Raw genomic sequence first — 25,549 nt, forward strand, 5'->3', positions numbered from 1 at the left:
AAGAAGACAGACAAGATGGTCGTGATCTGTAACCGTTAGCACCTTAGACCACTCGGGGATAATAACTTCACTTAGACAGGGTACTGCGAATTTGAAAATGTAATCAATTCAGTAGTACAAGGTGTTGTATTACTGCTATTAAATGGTTCATTATAATTATGGCCTGGTACACTTATGATGGCTGCCATATAATTTATCAATATTCTGACACCATGTAACAAAATTTGAAATGATAGACAAAATATTATCATAATTAGGCAAAAATTCTTAATTTCGAATTACAGGTATATTTGTCCTGGAATCAAACTCCACATCACTGGAAAAATATCTTAAACATAGAACAGTTATTTGAGGTTGTATTAGCCATACTTACTCAGCAATGATTTGATATTCTTATGCATCCTCTCTTTACTCTCTGCAATGACAAATAGAAAATATTTTACCAATACATCATAAATTATGCAGGAAATTTAAAGGAAGCTGCCACAATCCAAACCAAAACAAGCACATGTTTCTGATCTGGCACAATAATGCATGATTTATGCATGCATAAAGTTCCACGACTGTACAAGCAATATGTGTCAGAGAAAGATAAGTGTCGAAGAAATGGAGCTAAGAAGACGCTCAGTGTTGTTACTTCAATGTAAAAATAGGTCATATTTGGGTTATACACCACATGCCATGCATACCAAAATTTTGGTTAAAATATTTCAAAATGGTCTACAATTACACACCAGAAATGGAGATACTGGTCAAAAAACACACAACTATATGGACAGATTGCTACCTAGCAATGTATAATTCAAGTCTCTAATGGCATCAGTGGATGATGTCTTTCATGGAGATACCTGACTTGCAAAAACCCTTAACTGAATTATTTATCTTTATGTATGGTAATTATTATGTATCACCAACTCATGCAGTCTCTATTTGATATACACAAGCATTGCTGGTATTAAATGAAACTTGGTTTTGGGAAAATACTGTTGAATAGAGACAATGAATGTGGTTATCTGTAGGAATAACTTACGGTGAAATTAATCAAATTAATGACCTCAAAAAGCGAAACATTTCAATGGATTCCTATTTATGAAATATAGGCTGGCAAACACTGTTTGATGTTTAGGATAGCATAATTTCAATAGGAAAGTAGCTCTCACCTCACCCCCCCAAAAAACTGTCTTGGAATTATGCATACAAAATTGCCACTCATGTTTTACTGTAACTAATGTGGGGATCTTATACAATAGACATTATTACCTATAGTGTATATTTTTCTGTCCAGGTGAATGATACATTTCCATTTTATCTGTCTAACTGCTTTCATTACTAAAGATCTGACAGATTTGTTTTGTTATATAGCACCAGTTCTGCTGGCAGTAAGATGTGTATCCTTCCCCCAATAAGCATCTTACTGTTTAGAACTACAGAGTTGTATTCTGACAACATATAAACACAACTTCATAAAATGAATACAACAAATTAGTATCTGACATGTAAACATAATACTGCAATCCATGCTTGTTACTTGTTGTGGATATAACGTTCTATCCATAAGCAGACATAAAATGCTGTGGCAGCATATTGGATGTCAAATCAGCACCATTTTCATTTAGGACTAACAAGACATGATAACAAAATCTAGTGCAAACCCTAAGCCGGCATGAGCATCCATTTAGGAGGAGTGGTGATATGATTTCAAGATGACCAAAGTGGTGGGCATGTTGGTTGTATGAACATTCATTTAGGAGGAGTGGTGATATGATTTCAAGATGACCAATGTGGTGGGCATAATGGTTTTATGAACATCCATTCAGGAGGAGTGGTGACATGATTTCAAGATGACCAATGTGGTGGGCATAATGGCTGTATGAACATTCATTTAGGAGGAGTGGTGACATGATTTCAAGATGACCAATGTGGTGGGCATAATGGTTGTATGAACATCCATTTAGGAAGAGTGGTGATATGATTTCAAGATGACCAAAGTGGTCCATTCAGGGAGAGTGGTGATATCAAGTTGAACAATGTGGTGGCCATATTGGTTGTATGAACATCCATTCAGGAGGAGTGGTGATATCAAGTTGAACAATGTGGTGGCCATATTAGTTGTATGAACATCCATTCAGAAGGAGTGGTGATATCTTATCAAGATGACAAATGTGGAGGTCATAATAATTGTATAAGCAGCATTATATTTATTCAGGACTAACCTGACCTATTGTAAGTGTGTGTGTCAAGTTTTATGGCAATCCTCCAGTGTAGAAGAGTTGATAAAAATGTGCTGAAAGGACAAAAGAAATTTGACCAGTAGAGCTTAAAATGAAATCTTATTTTTACTGAGAGTTTTGCCAGCTTAACGTTTGATGTATACATTGTACTATCATGTTTTCTCTGGACACATATTATTGTTAAAAACATTTTGTTAAGTGCTCAAATGACCTATAAAAAACAATTCCATGATTTAATATCTTGTTCACCTGTAACTATAATGGAACTAGCTCTAATTTAACTTTAGTCCTCATTGATTATCTGCCAGTATTTAATAAAATAATTCTAAATGACTTGTCTTTGTGCACTAAATAATTTATTAATGAAAAGTCAAACTGTATTTCTGTAGACTGTTCACCTTAACAATAGTCTTGTTTGTCATTAATTTGTCATCAAGAACGGTTTGACTCTAACGACTATCAGCGACGTTACATTACTTGGCGACAAATTAACTCAAAACTTGAATGGTTTTACTGCCAAAAACATTCTAAAGTGAAAACAATTACCAACTAAAATTTATATTACTTTTATTCTTTTGACCAGCACAGAGATGGTGAGACATGCACAAAAGAAATGTAGGCAGACCATTCATCTCTCCTTTCTGAAAATGCCTATCCAGCAGTAAAGAAACATCAAAATTCAGTGGATATATCACAAAGGACTGTCTGAAGCCATCACTATTGTGCTCAAGGTGCAACATTCTGTATGTATGCCAAAGAATGTACATATACAACTATTATAATCTGACAATATAAAATGTAATGCTGAAACAAGTACTTATACAAATATTGGTATGCTGTTTGTTGTTAATTGGATGTAGAGAAATAATTAACACTGAGACTACAAAAGAGTAGCTATACTTGCCCTATGCAAGATACTGAAAAAGAAGCACCCCAAAAGACAAAAATTATTCAAATGTAACAACTGATGAAAAGGGACAAAATTCCCCAGCTAAATAAATGGTACCCTATATTTATCCTGTCACTGAATAAGACAAAAGGGATAATTCATGAGAAGAAAGTTGGGCCTATCCTTTGCACATTATATGTGTGGTTACTTACTGTTAAGTTTTGCAGCCCTCACTTGTGAATTATACACATAAAAGAAACAATTATACAAAGAAATGAGATCAAGAACTAAAATGGGTAGGCCTTACTTACCCAAGCCAGTAATATGAAGGGGCACATAGGCAAATAAGCAGACTGGTATGAGTTTCTTTTCTCATTTATAGAATCTTCCATATAGCTAGGAGAAAGAGTATGATCGTAACATGGAAAGAGATGCAATACAATATTGGCAGGTAATGTATTATTGCATTCATGAAAGAGATTTTCATGCTGGCAACTGTGGTTCGAAGAAAGGTGCTATTTTAATTTAGGACCAACATGATAACAGAAGAAGCCTATTAGTGTGCATGTGTGTGTGTGTGTGTGATTTGGATTTTCAATGTAGCTTTAACAATTTTTCAGTCATATCACTATGATGTCTGCAGTGTGACAGTTTATAATGATGTCTAGCACTGAGGCATCATGCAGCAGACATGAAGCATCACGTCCCACCCAGTCACATTATCCTGACACCAGGCCGACCAGTCCTAACACTAACCTATTAATGCTGAGTGCCAAGCGAGGCAGCTGTTAGTACCATTTTTGTAAGTCTTTGGTATGACTCAGCCAGGGATCGAACCCACAAGCTCCTGTATCCAAGGAGGATGCTCTAACAACCAGTCCACCTGAGCAGTGTGCCTATTAGCGAAAAACCCCACTGCAATATGAATATCTGTCAAAGAGTATTGATAACATTTTCAACATCGCTGCATAGTGGCCATATTGGATGTGAGATAGGCAGCAACCTCATTTAAGGTCAGCCATATATAATACCAAATCTTTTGCTGAATACCCCATGCTTGTATGACCATTCATTAAGGAGAAGTAGTGATAACAAGATTCTGAAAATGGCAGCCATAGTGGCCATACTGGATGGGATATTTTCACCCAGATGAATGTGTGTAACAAGTTTCATGGCCATACTGGACAGGATATTTTCACCAAGATGAATGTGTGTCACAAGTTTCATGGCCATACTGGATAGGATATTTTCACCCAGATGAATGTGTGTAACAAGTTTCATGGCAATCCTCCAGTACTTTAGGATAAGTAGCTATAAAAAACTTTGGCGAACATAAAAGTAAAACTGGGTCACTCAATGGACAACGCATGTGCTTTTCTGGTCTCTGATCATTAGAACTACAAAATATCATGACTAGAGGCAATCTTGCATTACCATTGGCATCTGCTAGCTCCTGCTTTAACTGTGAAACATCAGGCTTGCACCTCATCAATGACCACCACTTGTATTCTGCTACTTGTTTTATTAACTCTTGATTCTCAGATGAAGTTCTGCCTATTTCTCCTGTAAAAGAGATAAAAGGAGTAAGCTTTACAGTAAAATAAAATGGCTGCCTATGACAGTCCTCTGCATAATGTAGGTACGAAAAATGGCCACCTATGACAGTCCTCTGCGTAATGTAGGTACATAAAATCGCCACCTATGACAGTCCTCTGCATAAGGTAGGTACATAAAATGGCCACCTATGACAGTCCTCTGTGTAATGTAGGTACATAAAATCGCCACCTATGACAGTCCTCTGCGTAATGTAGGTACATAAAATGGCCACCTATGACAGTCCTCTGCATAAGGTAGGTACATAAAATGGCCACCTATGACAGTCCTCTGCATAATGTGGGTACATATAATCGCCACCTATGACAGTCCTCTGCATAATGTAGGTACATAAAATGGCCACCTACGACAGTCCTCTGCATAAGGTAGGTAAACAATAATTTGGACCATATTAAGTATCTGCTTAAGGTAGATGATTGCTTACTGGTGGAGACCTTCGCTTCAGACTTCACAAGTCTAGCTAACATCCAAGTAGATGATAAATAATGACATCATCATAAAGGGGACTTGCATAACCAGACAGTAGAGTAAGATGCATTTTTCTAGTACCGAGACAAAAGAACACATCAATGATTGTAAACAAATCAATTTTTCTCTCAGAAAAAAGTGATTTGAATATCATATTCAGGGATATGAAAATCTGAATACTGAAATCTCATATTCATCTTAATGGCCATAATATAAATACAAGTCAATAGGGTGACTCCCAAAATTTCATATACATATATTTCTCTCATACACAATTTTTTACTTGAAGGTACAAAAAGTAACGTGTAAAACATTCATTATTATCTTGTGTTAGAGATCATGGATGAATTTTAAACTAAGATGACTGTGGCTCCTGCAATTTCATAAAAATCTGTTTTTCTCATACAAGAAAATATCTTTTCTGTTAAAAGTATGAAAAATAACATGTAAAAAGTTTATACAAGGATCAAGATGGGTTCCGCCAATGTTGCAAATTGCGATTTATTTTCCTTACTGGGAACAAAATATACCATCTGGCAATTTTATTTTTTGCGACACTGTTGGCTGTATAAACTTGTATATACAACCATGGGTTTGGAGTCGAAGAAATTCAGAGGCACCATGAAAGGAAGCCGCAAACTTGAATATGAAATGCATCAAAATTTATCTATTTTGAAAAAAAAAACAAATTCTATGTTCATATTAACAAACCATCTTAATAGTGCATTATCATAATCTGCTTATTCCAACATTCGGCCTGAGTAATGTATGCTGTGAGATTCCCACATTAGATCATAATAGATCTTTTGAATGAAACAGTGTTGGACTATTTTCCACTCGCCTGTAATTAATATATTTATTTAGACTGACCTTTGTATGTAGATGGTAAGTAAAATACCTCTCCATTTCATTCACAGAATTAAATATGTCAGAACTCACATTTTCTATGGTAATCCCTGTCAGAACAGAACACCTGTATATTCATCATCTGTTGGCCTAATTTTTAAATTTCTGATGTATGTGTGGAAGGCAGCATCATTCTGCTACCAGAAATGTCGAGAATAAAACAATTGAAAAAATTGGAGGTCCACTTGTTGACCTGTCCAATAGTCATCCTACTGGGACTAGCTACAATTTACCAACTTGTGAAGGCAGGAACACTAACTGCTACAATCGACCAAACAACATCTAATTTCACTTGTTTTTAAAATGTACCCAGAAAAAATAGTTTTGACGAAACATAAAAAAAAAAACAACTACCTCTGAAGCACTGAACATTCTGTCTAAATACTAAGCAAATGTAAAACAAATTCAGTTTCAATCAATTTTCTACAATTATTTGATGTTGTTGCCACAATAAGAGACAGACATCTGTTTCATCCTCCAAAGATGTCCTTTAGCAGTAACTTCAATGATACATTCACCCTTCATCAAACTACAATCTTCAATAAAAACAAAGAACCCTTCATCGAAGGAAGTCAGCACCAAACTTAAATAAAAGCAATGGAATCTGATGGATTGTTGCATTTTCAAAAGTGACTGGAAGATAAATTACATGAGGACTAACAATGTTTATATATATATATGTTACTTGTGTTTTCTAATGGGATGCAAGTCATATACGAAGTTTATAACATGTGATCTATACTCAAATTCAGGAATTTACTGAATACATGAAGAGTATTTAATGCATTATGGATTGTATTACACAAATGTAAGTTGTTAATGTACAGGTGTTTTTCAGACTAGTTTGTCTTCATTTATCGGTAGTATGTCTCTTTGTGCCCACTTGTATTACCCCCTGGACATATTTTAGATAAATGCATCATTTTGGTTATAACACGGTTGGTTATAGCAGGGTCACACTGTATGTATATATATATATATATATATATATATATATATATATATATATATATATATATATATATATATGTATAGCATGTATGCTGTGTCAATGATAAACCACGAGATGTATACATTTTTCATTAAAAGGAAACGAGGCAATACAGCGTACATACTATACATATATTTCATTAACATCACATACAAATACACATATTTGCACTTTGAATAGAGTTACAATATGCTCTGGTAACTGTGCATTGACCGAGTGAATGAACTCCTCACATCCCTGCAAATGTGCCCACTACAAAATATAGTTCTACAATTTTTCTTGTCGTTCACAATCACATATGCAAATTGATAAGTTGATTGTTTTCTTTTTGAGTTTCTATTTTTATTCACAATTATTAAATCAACATAAGATACACTCATGATTTATACATGAAATATGGTTTTTATGACGAAAGTAGTGCACTACAAAAATGGTTAGCTTCTTGTAGACTGAACCTGAACTGTCAGGCATTCACGTACTGGCATATGGAAATTAGCGTGGACAAGAAACTAAGTGAAATGAGGGACCAACAAGAGGTCATTAAAATATTTTTTATATATTGACAGTTCATCTAAGTCATTATTCTGCTTTAATTAACATTTCTAAAGATAATAAAATTCTCTCTCTCTATGGTGTCACTAGGGTTCGTGTCACCCAGTACAGTAACTCACAGTGTCACCCCCATGGACCTCCTTCCCTGCACAAAAATTCAAAAATTTTATAGAGTCATTTTAGTGTCACCCCCCTCTGAGGGTGTTATCCGGTGCGGTCCATGCCCACTAGTGACACCACAGCTCTCTCTCTCTCTGTGGATGGTTTGACTAAACTTTACCATCCTTCATGCTCGTACTTTCATGAATTTTCGCCCGTATCTAGCTACAATAATCCAGAGAGAGAGGGGACGGGGTCGACCATTTGGACATTTTGATATTTAATAATTAATAATAGAGTTTTAGAACATTATAATAGGTTTTAGAATCAATAACAAAGCATTAAATATGCTACAGCAAGGGTCTCAAACACGTGACCCGCCAAGCAGTATCCTGTAGCCTGCAAAATGATTGGCATCAGAAGGTGTCACAAGAGATGACAAAGGTATTGCTGCCTTCATGCGGCCCTCAGGGTGCTTTGAGTTTGAGACCCCTGTACTACAGTATGTGTGCCTCATATAAGCTCGTAACCTACAAATTTAACATGTAGGCCTAGTGTTGACTGGCAACTGCAACTATGTATCATTGATATTATCAACACTGTAGATAGATCCCAAGGAAAGCATGAACATACCGTTACGATGAACCAGAATAATGTGGGTTACTTGGTACATGTTCAGTTTTATTGTTTTCGTCCAGCACCATGTTTTTTCTCTCACTCCAGATTTTTTTTTTGTCCCTCATGCATGAGAGAGGAGAGGGGGAATGGGAAAAAAAGGATTCTAATGAAATTGTGTACCATTTTAATTTCATTTAGAAAACAGGGACTATTAATACATTTTTTCTGTTATTTTCATAAGTCATTTATGATTAATGAATGAGCAGAAATTCATCATTGATCTAGAGGCTTGCAGTTGAAAAAATGTTTATATATTCGTATTGTTGTGCCAATGGCAGATCACAATTTGATATACCAACAGTATTGGTATATCAATTTGCTTTATACCAACACTTTATGTTTGTTATGTCATATAAATATAGTAACTAGACATCTAAGACAGTATCACTGAAAATGTTTTATCCTGAATGGCTTGGAATTCTATTTTACAACTATTTTTCCTGAATGACCTAATAGCTCCTAACTTATAGCTGTGTACACAGTGCAATCATTAACTGAAAATATAGATTTATTCAACAAAAATTTGGTCTGAAAAATTTTAAGAAAATTAAGGTTTCTAATTTATCTTGGGCATCAAGATGAGGAGCACACTTCATTTAATGGAGTGTTTCAGTCAATTTATAATGTAAACTGAAAATTTATTCTAAGCATTGAATTAGTTTACACTGGAATTATAATCTTTGTCATCCTCATCAAGCAAGATAAGAAAATGTTATCTTCACATGGCACGATTGCACATGACAATATAGTGCTATTGTACAAAACTGTTCAATATTCAGGCCCAACATTCTGTGTCACACAAGGGTCAAAACGCTGTCAAATTTTGCTGCACAAATGTGAAAATATAAGTTTTATGTCTTCCTAAATAAAACCTCATTTGAAATTTGGTTTAAATCCATGAAGTTCTTCTTGACTAGAAACAAAAATTATGACAGCCAACCAGATAGAATCATAGGATGGGCAGGACTGATGGGACAAGATGTAAATAAAAAATAATACCAATTAACATGACTATAAAAAAAACTTACCAGTGACATGTTTTAAGATATTCATAGTTGTTCATTCAGCTGTCTCTCATAGGGGGTAGCAGGGTTTATGAGAAAAACATACATAATGCATTTTTTGTTTGACATTCACAAAGCTTTTGTCTAACATTTTTGACACAAGACATAATAAGTGCTAATAGAGAAAAAACAAAAGAGACAAAGATTCATGCAGTGTATGTCATACTTTTTCACTATGGCCACCCACACATCAAACTTACCATGTCTGAAATTGAGATAAACCCAAGTTAGGTTTTGCTATGTACTCACTACGTATGTTGCAAGCCTATACATTACATTCCACCTATACATATACAAAGGTATGGCAGGGCCATAAACACATATAATTGTAACAAATGAAGAGTATTTTCAAATATTATATATGTAATTTACAACAGCATAAAAGTTTGCTGTCTACACACTCCCTTGATATTGCTTCCCCTGATAACCTGTGAACCCATTTATAAAAGAGGTCAGGCATGGTTCCCAATTTGTTTCCAGAAAATATCAAAAGAATTATCCCCATTTCACTGAACAATGAAGAAAATTGCATTCATATCTGGTAAATGAAACTTGACATGTCACTCATTTTTTTATATTATTGAAAATGGCATTTAGAGCCCAGAAATTTAAATCTGATCAAGAAATTCACAACTTTTAATAAGAAATCATGTTCAATCTTCTTTACAAACACTATTCTCACTACATTATAAATAACAATATTTTGATCCATGAACATGTTACCAATGCCTACTGGTGGCAGTACTTTAAGAAATAAATACCAAATAAATAAATTTTGTGAACTGAAATTCTTGTTTTAGTAATATCATTGAATTCAGTTTCAGTGTGATCATCACAAATTTATATGCCCTCTTGTATTCAAACATGAAAAGTCCCATGAGTGCTTAAGTGAACCTAATTATCCCAACTGTGTTCTGATCTCTGATTTGCGGAAGTGTTGGTAGCATTTTTACAAGCAATTAAAAGTAGACCTGCTTTGTATCATCACATTAATTATGTCTTTTGTGTCAAATCATGTATAGGGGAGAAAGCAAATTTTTAAGTAAATTCTCTGAGAATACTTACCCAATCACATTATGCTACCTGGTGAATCCAGCCCTTCAAAAAGAGGAAAATTGTCTTTTCCTTCCTATTTCCAATAAACAAAGGGCAATAACTCTTGCCAATTACCTCCCCTTGGCAGTGCCGGTTGTTGCTAGTTTTTAGCTGAGTGAGATATAAACGAGGATGCTCACATGGCAGAATGGTTGGGGCAATAACTCTTCCCAATTACCTCCTCTTGGCAGTGCCAGGTGTTGCTAGTTTTAAGCTGAGTGAGATACAAACGAGAACACTCGCATGGCAGAATGGTTGGAAGGGTTTTTAAGAAATGTGACTGGGTAAGAATTCTCAGAGAAACATAATTTACTTCCAGATTTGTTTTCTCCTTCAAATACATTCCCCAATCACATTATGTTTGGAGAATAAGTAATAGTAGGAGGGGATGCTGAGCATCTGACCTCTACCTTGGCTATTGTTCTAGGGAAGAATAGCTGGATTCTGCATGACAACGATAACCCGTTCTTCTAATCACATCAACAACATAGCCTGGGGTCACTTGATCTGTGGCCCTTATATGTGGTTAAGAAGATGAAGATTAAAATCTTTTTACCTAAAAAATTTCACTGGTGAATCAAATGAAGCTAATAGGCTGTGCTGATTGATTTGGATGGGTTTGGTGGCCGTCTGTGTTGCTGCCACAAGACCTACCCTAATAAAGGTTTGCCTCTGTGACACTAAATCTGACTCAGCCAACAGCCTCTATTATATCTTGGATTGTAATGTTGTTTTTGAACATGAGGTTCACAGCGGGTTGAATTTGCAGTCTCTGTTTTAAATTTCATAGTGACAATACACACAGTTTTCACAGATGTGAGTGTGTTGAAACCTTAATTTTTCTGAGATCACTAAGTAATGTGTGCCCTAGCTTATACTTGAGTTTGTGTTTTTAGACCCCATTACGTGTGAATCATCAATAGAGGTGTATTTGTCATTGAAACTAAAGTATTTTTAACAACTGATAAATGGGCCATATCTCTATTTTCTATATTCATTATAATGTTCAGGCATTAAAATTCATAAAGTTGAGAAATCTCTGTAATTTCTGCAAATTCTGTTTTCAGATAGAGTTCTTTTGTCAGAGACCAAAAGTCCCTATCACAAAGCTACCAACTCTACCACAATATCTTCTAGTACATGACTAAAATAGTAACTGTTTTTAATTTAAATACTTTATATGTATCATATATACCTACCAATCAGAGACCTCCTGTCTTGTTCAATTTCTGTGAATTTTCCTTCTAAAAGTCTACATGTTTTATCAACATGCTGCAGTGATTCCATCTGATCTTCTAGCGTAGCATTTTGACCTAAATAGAACAAAAAATGTTTCTCAGTAGCATTGAACTCTAAATGCTGGTTTCAAGACTAAAGGAAAACAGAAGGATGCTAAGTTAGCTTAAGTGGAAGTGATCTTGTGGTAAAGATATAACCAACCTATTTTAGCTGTCAGAAGGAAAAGCCATCATTTTGTGGTTATAATAGTGGGATTACATTGTGCCAGGTGCATTTCATTCAGAACCCATTAGTACCTTGTTAAACTGTATAATTTCTGATGTGAATATCCATGTGTAAGAAATATAATTTTTTAGGACCAAGTAGATAAATGTCCCTATAACCAGACTACCCCATGTCATGATCAATTCAACAGAATAAGCAGGAATTGGAGGATGGTGGCCTGGACATGGCAATCACAATCAATGTTAGATCAGAACCAAATCGATTTAGGACCATCTATATAGTACAGGGAGCACTTTGTTAAAATCCATGTTAATACAATCTGCCATTAGGGAATGAAACTGAACATTCAAGTAATCTCTTCATCAATTGTTTTCTCTCATTCTGGTCAATGATTATTTCCTAGATTTTGTTCATTTTATTACACTCATTTAGCCAAATGATTCAGTGATATGAACCAAATCAATGTCTTCCATGTTTAACTCATTCACACCATTTATATGCATTAGAATGCTGTAAAAAAGCATTTTTTTCTAAATAGAAACACAATTCTTACCTTTAAGAAACTCCACATATACTTCCAACATTTTGCAACTGTGCTGTGACTTCTGCAGTTCTTCCGTAAGTAGTCTTGTCTGATTCTTTTCATTTTCTGCAAGTAGAAATAATAATATAAATGAAAGGATTTACTATGCAAAAGGTCCGTCAGTCCTCTTTTGTGACTACAAAATTCCTTCACACAAATAACACCCCTACACATCCTGCTCACCTACAGCATGAGTTGCTGTCCTGGGTAACATAAAGTGCATGTTAATAAGTTTAATTATGAGAGAGACAGACAGAGACAGACAGAGAGAGATACATAATGAGGTAGTGAGTTATCTATGCAACTGTTCTCATAACTAGACATACAAAATGTTACGTATTTTTGCAAATCAAAGTTTTTTAACAACAACATAATGTCATTTAGGTATGAATAACCGGGGCCCCGAGTGGCCGAGTGGTCTAAAGCGCTCACCGTTCCGGATCACTGCCATCTCACCTCTGTCTGCGTATGTTCGAGTCCAAGGCTCGGCTAGCGTGGGTACATGGGAGAGCCTGCCAGTAGCTTCTCGTGGGTCGGTGGTTCTTTCCTGGGTTTCCAGGGTTCTTCCTCCACCAGTTATACTGGCCGCCATATATGGCCTATCTTGTGCTGAAAATGGCGTTAAACCCCAGAACAACAACAACAACAGGTATGAATAACCAATAAGTAGTTATGGAAAAACCAGAATTGTGAAATCAAAAGGGGGGTCATGTGATCATGTTTATGTCACATACACCAAAAATGACCCTGACGAGAACCAATCGTTTTTACTCCAAGGAAAAAGAATTAAAAAAATTGTTTACATCTTAAATGTAATCCCATCATGACCACGGAAACAACCAATCATTTTAAAATAAAATAGAACTTTGTTTACTAGTTTTAAATCATGGTCAGAATTTAGATCAACACCTGGTGTTTGTAAACAAACAGTCAGGGTCAAACAATTTTCTGAAAAAGTATCATCTCTAGTGAATAAATTTACATTATAACAGAATAAACAATTTAAAACTGACAAACAATTAAATTAAAAATAAACATGAATTAAATCAGATATACGTAACAAGAGAGAACATACAAATGGCATTATTTTCATTCAGAAGCAACTAGACATCATAAGTTTTCCAGTGAAAACGCCCTTGAAATACAAAGAATTTTAAGATGGAATCTATGGTCACCGTACTGGATGTCTGATCAGCACAATTAATTTTCATTTACAAGCAACTTGACATTATATGAAGTCTTTCAGTGAGATTCACATGTTGAGATAAGCATAACATTGTGTGTAGTATGATAACACGTTCAAGATGGCCACTGCAGAGGCCATAAAGGACATTAGATCAATATAATTTTGTTTTGAAACCAACCAGACAGCATTGGAAGTCTTTTGGTGAAAACCAAATGTCATGATTTTTCATGCAGGAATTGCTGTAATATTTTCAGGATGGCTGCTGAGACACAGATCAGCACTATTTTCATTTAGGAGCAACTAGACATCATAAGAAGTCTTTAGGAGAAAATACCATTTTGCTTGGACCATCCAATTAGAAGACACAGCGAGATGATTTTCAAGATGGCTGCTATGGTGGCCATATTGTATGTCTCAGTAGCACCATTTCACTCAGGATCAGCTAAACCATGACACAAATATGTGTATAGTTTCATGGCATTCCTTCAAGTATTAAGGAGAAGTAACAATAACAAACTTGTGTTAACAGATGGACAGAGGTTATGACCAGTAGAGTAAACAAAATTATATCACTGTATAAAATGAACAATCACGAAAAAATAGAATATGTTATGCATAATTAATTTGTATTGTTTTCTTTCAATGATTATGTTATCATTATTTTGTAACTGCACTTAGTCCAAAATCAGTTTAACGGTCTACCTGATTAGAGACATACATTTTGCACACAAAAAACACATAATAATTAGCTAACATCTCTCAGTGATTATAGATTAAATATTCAGATAATTATAAACTGTAAACATATTTACTTCATTATGAGTTATATAATCTTAATTCTGACCTTAGATGGTTCCAGAAACAAACTTTTTTATTAAGATGATAGAATATTTCCAGATAATAATAACTGTGACCTAGGTCAAGAGGATGGGTATATAAAATTGTTTACTGTAAAATTACTCATTCCTACCAGAACATCTTAAGTGGAATCAGTCTAATTGTTGTTTACAGTTTTTAATTTGGGTGGAGCTATTTATTTATATTGTTCACTGGAACTGAAAAAGCTCATTAATACTTCTTGGACTAAACTCATTTGGAATTGTAGTGAATTCAGTTAAGGACCTATTAGATAATGTTTACACATTGCCACATTACAGGCCATTGGCATATTAGCACATCTAAGACTAAAAGCACACCAGTAGTCAACATTGGAATTTATTTGGAACACCACTGTAATTCAACTGAAACTAGTGATAGAACTTTGAGAACTATTTGAGATTTAATTCACAATAAAGTTAAGATCTTTTTAACATTCCACTTTATATTGTTGGGAAATAAACTATTTGTTGAATTTTACAAAACTCTGATGGTCGATTGACTAGTTTTCATAAATAGCTATCTCACCATTTATATAAAAATCAGAAAGATATTTTTAGCATTATGAACATTTTCTGCAAATCCATCAGTAACAATTAATTTAAAAGTACTTAGTGGCAGACCAGCTTTTTTCACTAGCAGTCTCATCATTAATGTGAAATCAGAAAGATGTTTTTTGCAATGAATGCTTTATATGACTACTTATGTTTGATGCATCTGTTTTGTTTTTGTCTGTGTGTGCATGTGCATGCATGCTATTCCACTGCTCCATCTCAGCAAAAGTGTCCTTCATGTTGTTATCTACCATATACTGCAAGTTTCTAATAATTCTATGCAGTCTATTATATCTCTGTTTTTTTTCTCTCTTGGAATTTCAGAGTCACTGTTTATACCCAATATATCACTACACCAATTATGATATTCACTTCTTATAAAATTAAGCAATTAGGATTAACTTTCAAAATATGCTGTAGTACTAATCATATGTGACTTTTTTAATTAATAACAGGCTGACCTCAAAAAACAATTAGAATTGAAAATTAACAAGACTCCTTCGAAAGGACTGACACTCTACTTCCTAACAGAATTTCCAGGAAATCAAGATAAAACCATTTCTTCCTTTTAACTGTTGAGTGTTAAAACTATCCCTGATATCCTTCAGCGAGAACAAGATTGTCAAAATTAGCTGCTGTTCTGGCTATAGTGAATGTCAGGTTGTCATTTTCATTGAGATCCAATTGTACATCATTACAGATATTCTGGTGAAAATCTCACATCAATATGATCATCAATTTTTTGAGGAGAAGTGACATATAGATTTTCAAACCGGTTGCCATGGCAGCCAATATTGGACACACTGTTGTTATTATTTTCATTTAGGACCAACTAGGTATCATAAGAAATCAATTTCTGAAAATCCCATGCTGACACAGCCATCCATCTGGGAGAAGTAGACATAACAATCTATATACCATAAAATTCTTGTCACAATGACCTTCTATTTAAGATTATCATCAACTACAATATTTTCAAGATGACGGCTTACGATATTTTCAAGATGGCTTCCATATGGATTCTACTGGACACAGATCAGCACCATCTGATTTAAGACCCATACCTCATCTTAAGAAGTCTTCTGGTGAAAACAAAATGCTGACATATAATAAGATTTGCTAAAAGGATGTGATGTGGGCCATATTGGATATCAGATGGAGACCATTTCCATTTTGGAACAACAAAACATCATAAGAAGTCTTTTAATCAAAGCACAATGTTAATATGTCCAGCCATCTTGAAGAAGCTACAATAACATTTTCACAATGGCCATTGTGGTGGCAACACTGGAAATCACATTGGCACTTTTTTTCTTTTATCACCAACTAGATATCATGAGAAGTCCTTCAGTAAAAAATTCATGTTTACTGGAATATGACCATTTATTCAGACGAAGTGATCACAAGATCTTCAAGATGGCAACTGCAGAACCTATATTGAAGGTGCAGATGGTGCCATTTTTATCTATGACCAATTACACATCATAAGAAGTCTTCTGGTGAAAACCCCAGCTAAATGTGACATTTGTTTAGTTGTAATGATAAGATTTTCTAGATGGCTGCTGTGTTGGCCATACTGAATTAGCAGATTGGTACCATTTATAATTTTGACAAACTAGACATCATACAAAGGCTTTAGTAAAAAAACCAAGCTGACACAGCTCTCCATTTAGAATGAATAGCAATAATAATATTTGGAAAATGTCCATTAAAGCATCCATACTCACTTTCCATTCATAAGTACTGGTGAAAAGATGTACAAAATCGCTGCCATGTGCCCAAAATCAGATGACAGATTAGCACCATTTTAATCTAGAACCAACTAGACATGACCGGTCTTCTGGCAAAAACTCTATGATATGACTTTCAATTTATGAATAGTAGCAATGTTTTTTTCAAGCTAGCTGCCACTATGGTTATAATAGTGTCAGATCAGCACAATTTTCATTTAGGAACAACTAGAAATTATAAGATATCTTTCCATGAAAACACATTGTTCATATGACCTTCCATTCAAATGAGTAGGAATAACAACAATGTCAAGACAGTCTTTGTGTCAAGCACACTGGACATCAAGTGAAACCATTTTCACTTAGGAACAACTTGACATCATAAGAAGTCATCTGGTAATAACCTCATGTCGATATGACCATCTGTTAAGAAGGAGTAGTTATAACAATATTTCATATTGTAACTCTGAGCAGCACGATTCTCATTTTGGACCAACTTAAACGGCAATCCTAAAAGTAGTTTAGGAGGAGTGAAGATAGAATAACTTGTGCTATCAGATGGACAGACAATAGATAACACACCATCCCATAAGCTCTTCTGGTCCATGTCCAGTAAAGCTAAAATCCTTAAAACAAATTTGTTATGGCTGTCAAAGGGGCATGAAAGTAGGTCACATAAAGAACTGTCTTTGCTTCATAATAACTCATCACAAGTGTGAAAAAATCCAATACAGTGTTTAGGACAAATACAAAACCTTGACCTTAACTTAAAAGGGGCAAGCAAGTGCATTGCTGAATGAATTACCTTTGATAATCCTTCATGCCACGTATGATGTGAATCAATCAAAGAATTTAGGAAATATATGCTAATGAAAAACTTCAACCAAAATTCCGACCTTGCTGCTCCTCCTGACAGCAGAAAATTGGCTATTTCTCTTGTGGCACTAATTTAGGTTCAATGAAAGCTAGATACATGTGCAAGGAATATTCATGTCCTTCCATGTTAGACAAAACAAGAAATTTAGATAACATATGAACAAAGGTGACACAATATGTCCCTCCCACATTTGAGCATAGAAAGAAAAACATCCTAGTCTGATATAAAAATGGCACTTATCTTGCATCTAGATATTCTACCGTATTTCATATTATTATTTTTTTTTACACGAAAAAATAATTATTAATTTCAGTGTATGAAAAATTATATGTAAAACAAATAATTATCATTTGGTGGTTGAGAAAGCTTGCCAGTAGCTTCTCGTGGGTCGGTGGTTCTTTCCGGGGTTTTCCCGGGTTCTTCCTCCACCATTAATACTGGCCGCCATGTATAGCCTATTGTGTGCTGAAAAATGGCGTTAAACCCTACAACAACAACATCATTTGGTGGTACTGACCGTGTACAAAAAATAAAGGGATCATACTTGAACAAATACTATGGAACACACACTACTTGACAACCTAATGGTACAAACATACAAAGTAAGCATATATTTTCTGTCTCATTCTGCTCTCAACTCAAGAATCTAATTACAATAAAAATAAAAGTACTCAAAAGATTTTTGTTGTTATTAGTGAACAAGAGAGAGACAGAGAGAGAGGATTATGTCTCAGTATGCAAGCTTGTCTGCATTTAGAGCATATGTAGCTGTTATGTTGTGAAATGTTGGCAAAATGATAAGGACGTTTTGAACATGTATTAGTTATGGGTATTATTTATTGGTAAATTCTATGCAATGACATGAGATCACATTGCCAAAAAATTAAGTGTAACTTGTATTTTTACATTACCAATACACGAATAATCTCTTTATCAAATGGCAATAAAAAAATAAAGAACCTGAAATCACATTTTAGTTAATGCACACGAGTGTGAGCGGGTATGTATGTGTGTGTGTGAGGAGAGAGAGAGAGAGAGAGAGAGAGAGAGAGAGAGAGAGATGAAACAAAATTTGTTCAGTGTACAAGACCATATTTATTCAGGGTGGTTTTAAGCTAAAGCGTTTGCAAAGAGAAAAAAAAAGACTGTTACCTGATGATTGTGATAATCCTCATGTATTATGACCCTATTATATTCCATTATCAATAAACACTGATAAATGAACAATTCATTCTTGTTTTAATTATGATGTACACTGTCACAACAACCACATGGCTATGCAGTGTTATTTGCATGACAACTGAACATGCTTAGCGCTTTGGGTTATTCCAGTTGAAACCAGATTGAGTGCAAGAATCGACAGAAGAGGTCAAATCAGCGAGGTTGCCAGTAGGGAAATGAGGCTCTCTTTAGGGAAATGAAAATCTGTCAATGTGCTATTGAAGCCGTTGTCCATACAGCAGATGTTATAAGGACAAGCGATCATATGCATTACTTGTTATTCGAACTTGCCAATAAAGATAATAGTGGGATATATCGTAGATAGATTTGCAATGAAATGTTAATTGTATCCAAGTCAAAACAGAACAAATACTTAAAAGATAGTAAATGTATATGTACGAATTGATTTAACAAGTGACTTTCATATTTATGATAGAAAATGACTAGGTTTTTATATTTAATGTTTGTATGACTATAATGAAACAACAAGACTAGTTGACCAACGGTCTGTGGTCTTCACTTCAGCATGTCCTGAGATGTAATTTTTGTTGGATAAGAAAACATCAAAGGTCTTCCGAACTCATTTTAAAATGCACATTGTGTTTTTTTATGGTGATGGACTTCATAAGGAGAACTAATTAACAATAATATTTAAAGGTATGGTCTGTGAAGTCCTTTGCCCATTTGTTACTAAACACCAGTTGATATTGTAATGACAGTAAGACAGCTTATGCACATGGGTGCCTGCAGGATTTTTTTGCAGAGGTGGGTCAGTCAGTCACGGCCAGGTGAGTTAGTATAGCAAGCAGTCTGAAACTAAAGCTAATATTTACTAAGCATTTTGAACAGAATCTTGTGACATATTTTCAGCTTCATCTGCATGATTAAACTTGCCAGAATTAATATATATATATATATATATATATATATATATATATATATATATATATATATATATATATATATTTGCTGTATGATTTCCGGGAGGGGGTCATGTGACCCCCTTGACCCTTGATTTACGCCGCAGGCACCCATGCTTATGCATCAATCAATGTATTTTCTCACCAACAATTAATTATTAATTTTTGTAAAAACAAAATGGCATTACATTATTTTCAACCTTTTTGCAAATGTAAATCTTCTTAGTAGAAATTTTATGTCTGATAATTTAATGGACGTTTTCAAAAAATACAAAGTGATATCTACGAAAAATTATGATACATTTAAATAATTATTATTTTGATAACTGGATTGTGTATGAAAAATTAAAGGGTATGAAAAAATACATGAAATACGGTATTTGCTGCAATTCATAACAAGGATATACGTTGCCACTTTGTCCATGCACTTCATCATTATTAATGCTGTATTAATCACAGAAATATGTAAGAAATAAAAATATTAGTTTGATTAACAAAAGAGCAAGTGCAAGCATGCCAAGTTCACAATCAACATATTCCTGTGAAACAACTGTAATTCATTCCAAGATCAATAGGTTCAGTGAGTATATCATATTATGAACTGCCTTAGTGATTAATCCAAAATACTGAAGCAATCCATCTGGGAGTTTAGCAAAATATCAGCAAATGAAAAAACTTTTGCAAAAAAATCTTAATACAAATTTGATACGAGTGTGGGCTTGACAAAAGAGAGCAAGTACACATGTCACAAAATAATTTGTCATAGATTCATAATCATCCAACCCAAATATGAAGAAATTCATTAAGGGGTTAAGAAAATGTAAGCCAGAGATAAACTTGAAAAAGGACTTTAGGCAACTTCTGTTATGACCGTAACTCATACGAGGTCAAAGAGGCAAGTGAGTTTGCCAGGAAATGAACCAAGTTTCATAATGATTAATGCCACATGTGACGATAATCTATCAAGGACTGTAGAAATATCAGCTCAATCAAAAGACTAACCAAACTCTAAACACAAATCTTTAATCACCAGGACCTTGACTCCATGATAATAGTGGCAAGTGTGCATGTCAGTGAAATATTTTTTCTAGCTTCATAGTGATTCATACTAAATAGAATGAGAATCTATACAGAGATTTCAGGAAATATATGCAAATGAAAATCTTTAACTGAAACTGTAACAATTTATTGACAATTTCATTTACAGTGCTGGGAAAGTAACTGCTATATCTCTCTTTCCATCAATGTTAGGTACTTGAAATAATTTCCTAAAATATCCTCACAAGTTATCCTCTTCCTGCAGTTTGCCTCACTGTGACAAAACAATATAGGTGACAAGAAAAATAAAATCAGGTTAATCTTTTAACAGTATATACAGACAAATGAAATATGCAAGAAAGGTTTATATTACCAAATTTGTTCTCTGTCTCCCTCCACTGCTGATCCTTCTCTTTGATCTCTGCCTGGGCAACTGAAAGTTTCTGCAACAAGTTGTCTGTTTCTTTCTTGAAACACTGTTCTTTAAAAGCCATTTGATCTGAAAATACAAATTTAGGAAAGATAATTAAAATATACCCATGTGATTGAAAAAATATGCTGCACACTGTGAGAAATGTGGACAAGTTTACAATATGGTAAAATCAGTCGTTAATGACCTTTGCTATGTCATTTATGAAAACAAGTGTCAAGTATGGATACATTTTATTATATAAATTGCACTGTTGTGAGATACCACCTGTAGAACACAACCAGCCAACATGACTTTTAGGCAAAATAAGTTATTTGACACTGCTGAAACAACTACAGTACAAAATCAGAGATATATACACTGACCTTTTTTTAAAATCCTTTGTAGACACACACATCAATATACACACTGACCATTTTATTTAATCTTTATTTAATCCGTTGTAAACACACACCATAATATACATGGACCATATTTTAAATCCTTTCTAAACACACTAACAGGATTTGACCTGAATGGATGCCTAGATTAAATGACAACACAACACAATATGATGAAAGATGGAAGTTTATAAAATGAATTAATAAATATATGTATAGTCCCTACAACATATACAGTGTGATTCTTTCAAGCTCTAAACATACGACTCATTCAATTACTTCACACAAACAATTGTTATATGTGAATGAATTTGTGACTTTATGAAACTCTATGACATAAATAAAAAATATTCATACAATCATCAAAAAATGGGGAGAAAAAAATGTGATTCATATATTCAAAAATTGTAGACAAATGATACAGTAAAAAAAAGATGTGATTCATATAATATCATGTAATAAAGGTAAAGATTCATATAATCTCAAGTAATGAAGTGTAGCAAGGTATCTTTGCTGACTTTGTAAATAGTTCCCAAAGCTAGCATGTTAAGTGATAGAGGTCACACCAGGTCAGTGTATTTGTCTAATGGTGCCATAAAATGGAGAGACGATCTGATAAGGACAGAGGCTGGCTGGTGCGATCTTGGAAAAGATTGTAATATGTCACTGTCAGGAACAGTTATATGGAGGATGGAAAAATCTGAGAAAATCTGGAAGTTAAGTTAGTATAAGAGAGTCCATTGTAAGATCTAGACCGGGTTGCATGCTACACAAATTGGTGGCAGCGATGAGATTATTTTTTCGTAAAGTAGCTGCAAACCCTGGAAAATCTTAAGAATAAATGAAAATGGCGCAATCACAGACAGTCTCGTCAATGATGGATGCACAAAAAAGAAATAATCATGAAATTCGGCAACTGGAGCATGAAATAGAAGAAAGTACACGTAGGACTATCAGAATTGAGCATCAAATAACGTCATCAAGACCCCGAGAAAGAAATCAAGCACCCCAAAGAAGATTAGAATTTTCGGAATAAAATAAACTGAAACGACCACTTGCAATGCCACAAACCTTCGGCGGTTCCACACCACTGATGGACTTTCAAGCACATTTTAGAATGTGTGCCGGGATAAACAAATGGACTCAAGAAGAGAAAGGGCTTTATCTAGCAGTGAGTCTCAGGGGTCAGGCCCAACAGCTACTGGGATCTGGAACTCCAGATTATGACAGGCTCATGGATTCACAAGAAAGAAGGTTTGCGCCAAAAATCCAAACGGTAATTTACAACTAAAAAGCTGCCTTAGAAGGGAACATGAAACACTTCCAGAATTGGGACAAGCGATACACTGACTCGCTTCCCAAGCATATCCAAAGGTGCCAGAAGAATTACTCGAAACACTGTCAAAGGAGCAATTTATCGATTCTTTAACTGACAGCAAACTCAGGTTAAGAATACAACAGGCACGCCCTAAAACCCTTGATGAAGCCATTCAGATTGGAGTAGAACTCAAAGCCTTTAATAGAGCCGAGCTTCAGCAAAACAATTTGGGAAGATATGCACAAACTGTTACAATGTCTGATGCAGGGTTAAGTGATATCCAGGAACTTAAGAAAGAAGTTGCGGAACTCAAGACATTACTAAAGGATTTGAAGGCAAAATCTGCAGGGAAAACCGTAATGAAGGCAAGATCTTGTTACAAGTGTGGAGAAATAGGGCACTTAAAAAAAGACTGTCCAAAAAGCAAGCCCAAACTGTCGGAAAACTAGGGTGGGCCCACCCCAAGGGCCAGGGTGAGACTGTGATTCCAGGCCTAGGAATATAACTGGACAGGCAATGATGAAAGATGCTGGGATGTACCTTCCGGGATCTGTACATGGAATGGGTGTCAGCTTCTTAATAGACACAGGTACTACAGTTACCATGATAGCAAAGGATGTCTATGAGAGGATGGCGCCGGAATATCGACCTCGGTTACATGAGGTTACTGGGCACGTTCTGTGTGCAGATGGGAAACCGCTAGAAGTAGTTGGGAAAGGAAAGTTTACCTTGTCGTTCGGAGGGAAACATCACGAGCATTGCGTTATCGTTGCAACAATGGGCTTGACAGCAGAAGGAGTGTTAGGATTGGATTTCCTAGAAAAAGTAGGAAGCAAAATTGATTTTTTGAATCACAGTTTAACTATTGGGGATGCCATTTTATCATACGATGTGATCAAATCAATTTCGATGGAGTGCGCTAGAGTTGTGTTATCAGAGACAATATCGATCCCTGCAAGGCACAAAATGAACATTCCTTGCAAATTACAAACAGAAGGGGATAACCACGCGCTCGGTTCAATCGGGGTTGTGGAACCAGAGGGACGATTTGTTGAAAATAAGCAACTTCTAGTAGGAAAAGTACTTATTAGGGCTACATCCGACGATGTCATTCCTTTAAGGGTCATGAACATTACCGATGAAACAAAAGTTGTCCATGCTGGAACTATTATGGGTCTTTATGTACCGGTGGATGATGATGATGTTGGTGATGTTTCTGGAGAATTATTGGCTCAAATAGAAACCTTCCAAATGCCTGAACACCTGAAAAAGTTATCTCAAGAAACGAAAAAGGGTCTTACATTGGCCCAATGCAAGAAAGTTGACCAACTTCTATGTACGTTCTCGGGTTTATTTGCTAAATCCAAAGATGATCTTGGCAGAACCAATCAAATACGTCACAAGATAAATACAGGGGATGCAAGACCAGAAAAACAACCGCTATGTAGAATTCCGATTCACTCAAGAGATGAAATTGAAGACCATGTTGAGAGTATGTTAACTCAAGGCATTATAGAGCCATCATTAAGCCCCTGGACTTTGCCTACAGTGCTGGTGCGTAAGAAAGATGGAACGATTCGATTTTGTGTCGACTATAGAGCAGTCAATTAACTGACTGTGAAGGACGCGTATCCTCTACCACGTATAGACGACTCACTGGATCGACTTTCAGGTGTATCGTGGTTTTCTGCCCTTGATTTAATGAGTGGATATTGGCAAGTAGAAATGGAAGAGCAAGATAAACCCAAAACAGCTTTTATAACACCAAATGGCTTATATCAGTTTCGTGTAATGCCTTTTGAATTATGCAATTCAGGTTCCACCTTCGAAAGGTTGATGATGAATATTTTAGCAGGTTTACAATGGAAAACGTGTCTCATATATCTGGACGACAAAATTATTTTCGGCAAAATTTTCGACGAGGAGCTAAGCCGTCTACAGGAAGTTTTCACTCAATTGCAACAGGTGGGCCTTAAACTTAAACCCTCCAAGTGTCACTTGTTTGCACATGAAGTGGCATTCTTTGGGCATATCGTGTCTAAAGAGGGAATTAAAACCGACCCTAAAAAAATCGAGGCGGTGAAATCTTGGACTACGCCAATGAATGTGAAGGAGCCTCACAGCTTCCTGGGGCTTTGTTCCTACTATAGGAGATTCATAAAAGACTCTTCATCAATCGCTAGTTGTTTACATAAACTGACAGAGTCAGGAAGGGCGTTTAAATGGACTAAGGAGTGTGGAGAAGTGTTTGAAATGCTAAAAGCTAAGTTAACAACAGCACCAATACTCACATACCCTGACATTTCAAAACAATTCATTTTGGATACTGATGCTAGTGAAAATGGAATCAGTGCAGTAATTTCCCAGGTTCACGAAAGTTGCGAA

General features: G+C 35.1%; 1 protein-coding gene across 3 annotated transcripts in view; it reads right to left on the minus strand.

Moving 5' to 3' along the window:
* Nucleotides 1-25,549, minus strand: part of LOC149797683 (uncharacterized) — a 79,752-nt gene that overhangs the window by 8,277 nt on the left and 45,926 nt on the right. For all 3 annotated transcript variants that reach the window (XR_016421860.1, XM_089962599.1, XM_089962598.1), the window contains exons 4-8: nt 21,410-21,535; nt 12,605-12,700; nt 11,787-11,900; nt 4,555-4,683; nt 374-415 (exon numbers count right to left, since the gene is read on the minus strand). Coding sequence is in view for 2 of the 3 variants with exons in the window: in XM_089962599.1 (XP_089818725.1) it covers nt 374-415; nt 4,555-4,683; nt 11,787-11,900; nt 12,605-12,700; nt 21,410-21,535 (507 nt within the window). In the remaining variant the exon portion in view is untranslated. The remainder of the gene's footprint in view (nt 1-373; nt 416-4,554; nt 4,684-11,786; nt 11,901-12,604; nt 12,701-21,409; nt 21,536-25,549) is intronic.

The sequence above is a fragment of the Sinohyriopsis cumingii genome, chromosome 6 (genome assembly GCF_028554795.1).
Source record: "Sinohyriopsis cumingii isolate HCF-2022 chromosome 6, ASM2855479v2, whole genome shotgun sequence".
Classification (NCBI taxonomy): domain Eukaryota; kingdom Metazoa; phylum Mollusca; class Bivalvia; order Unionida; family Unionidae; genus Sinohyriopsis; species Sinohyriopsis cumingii.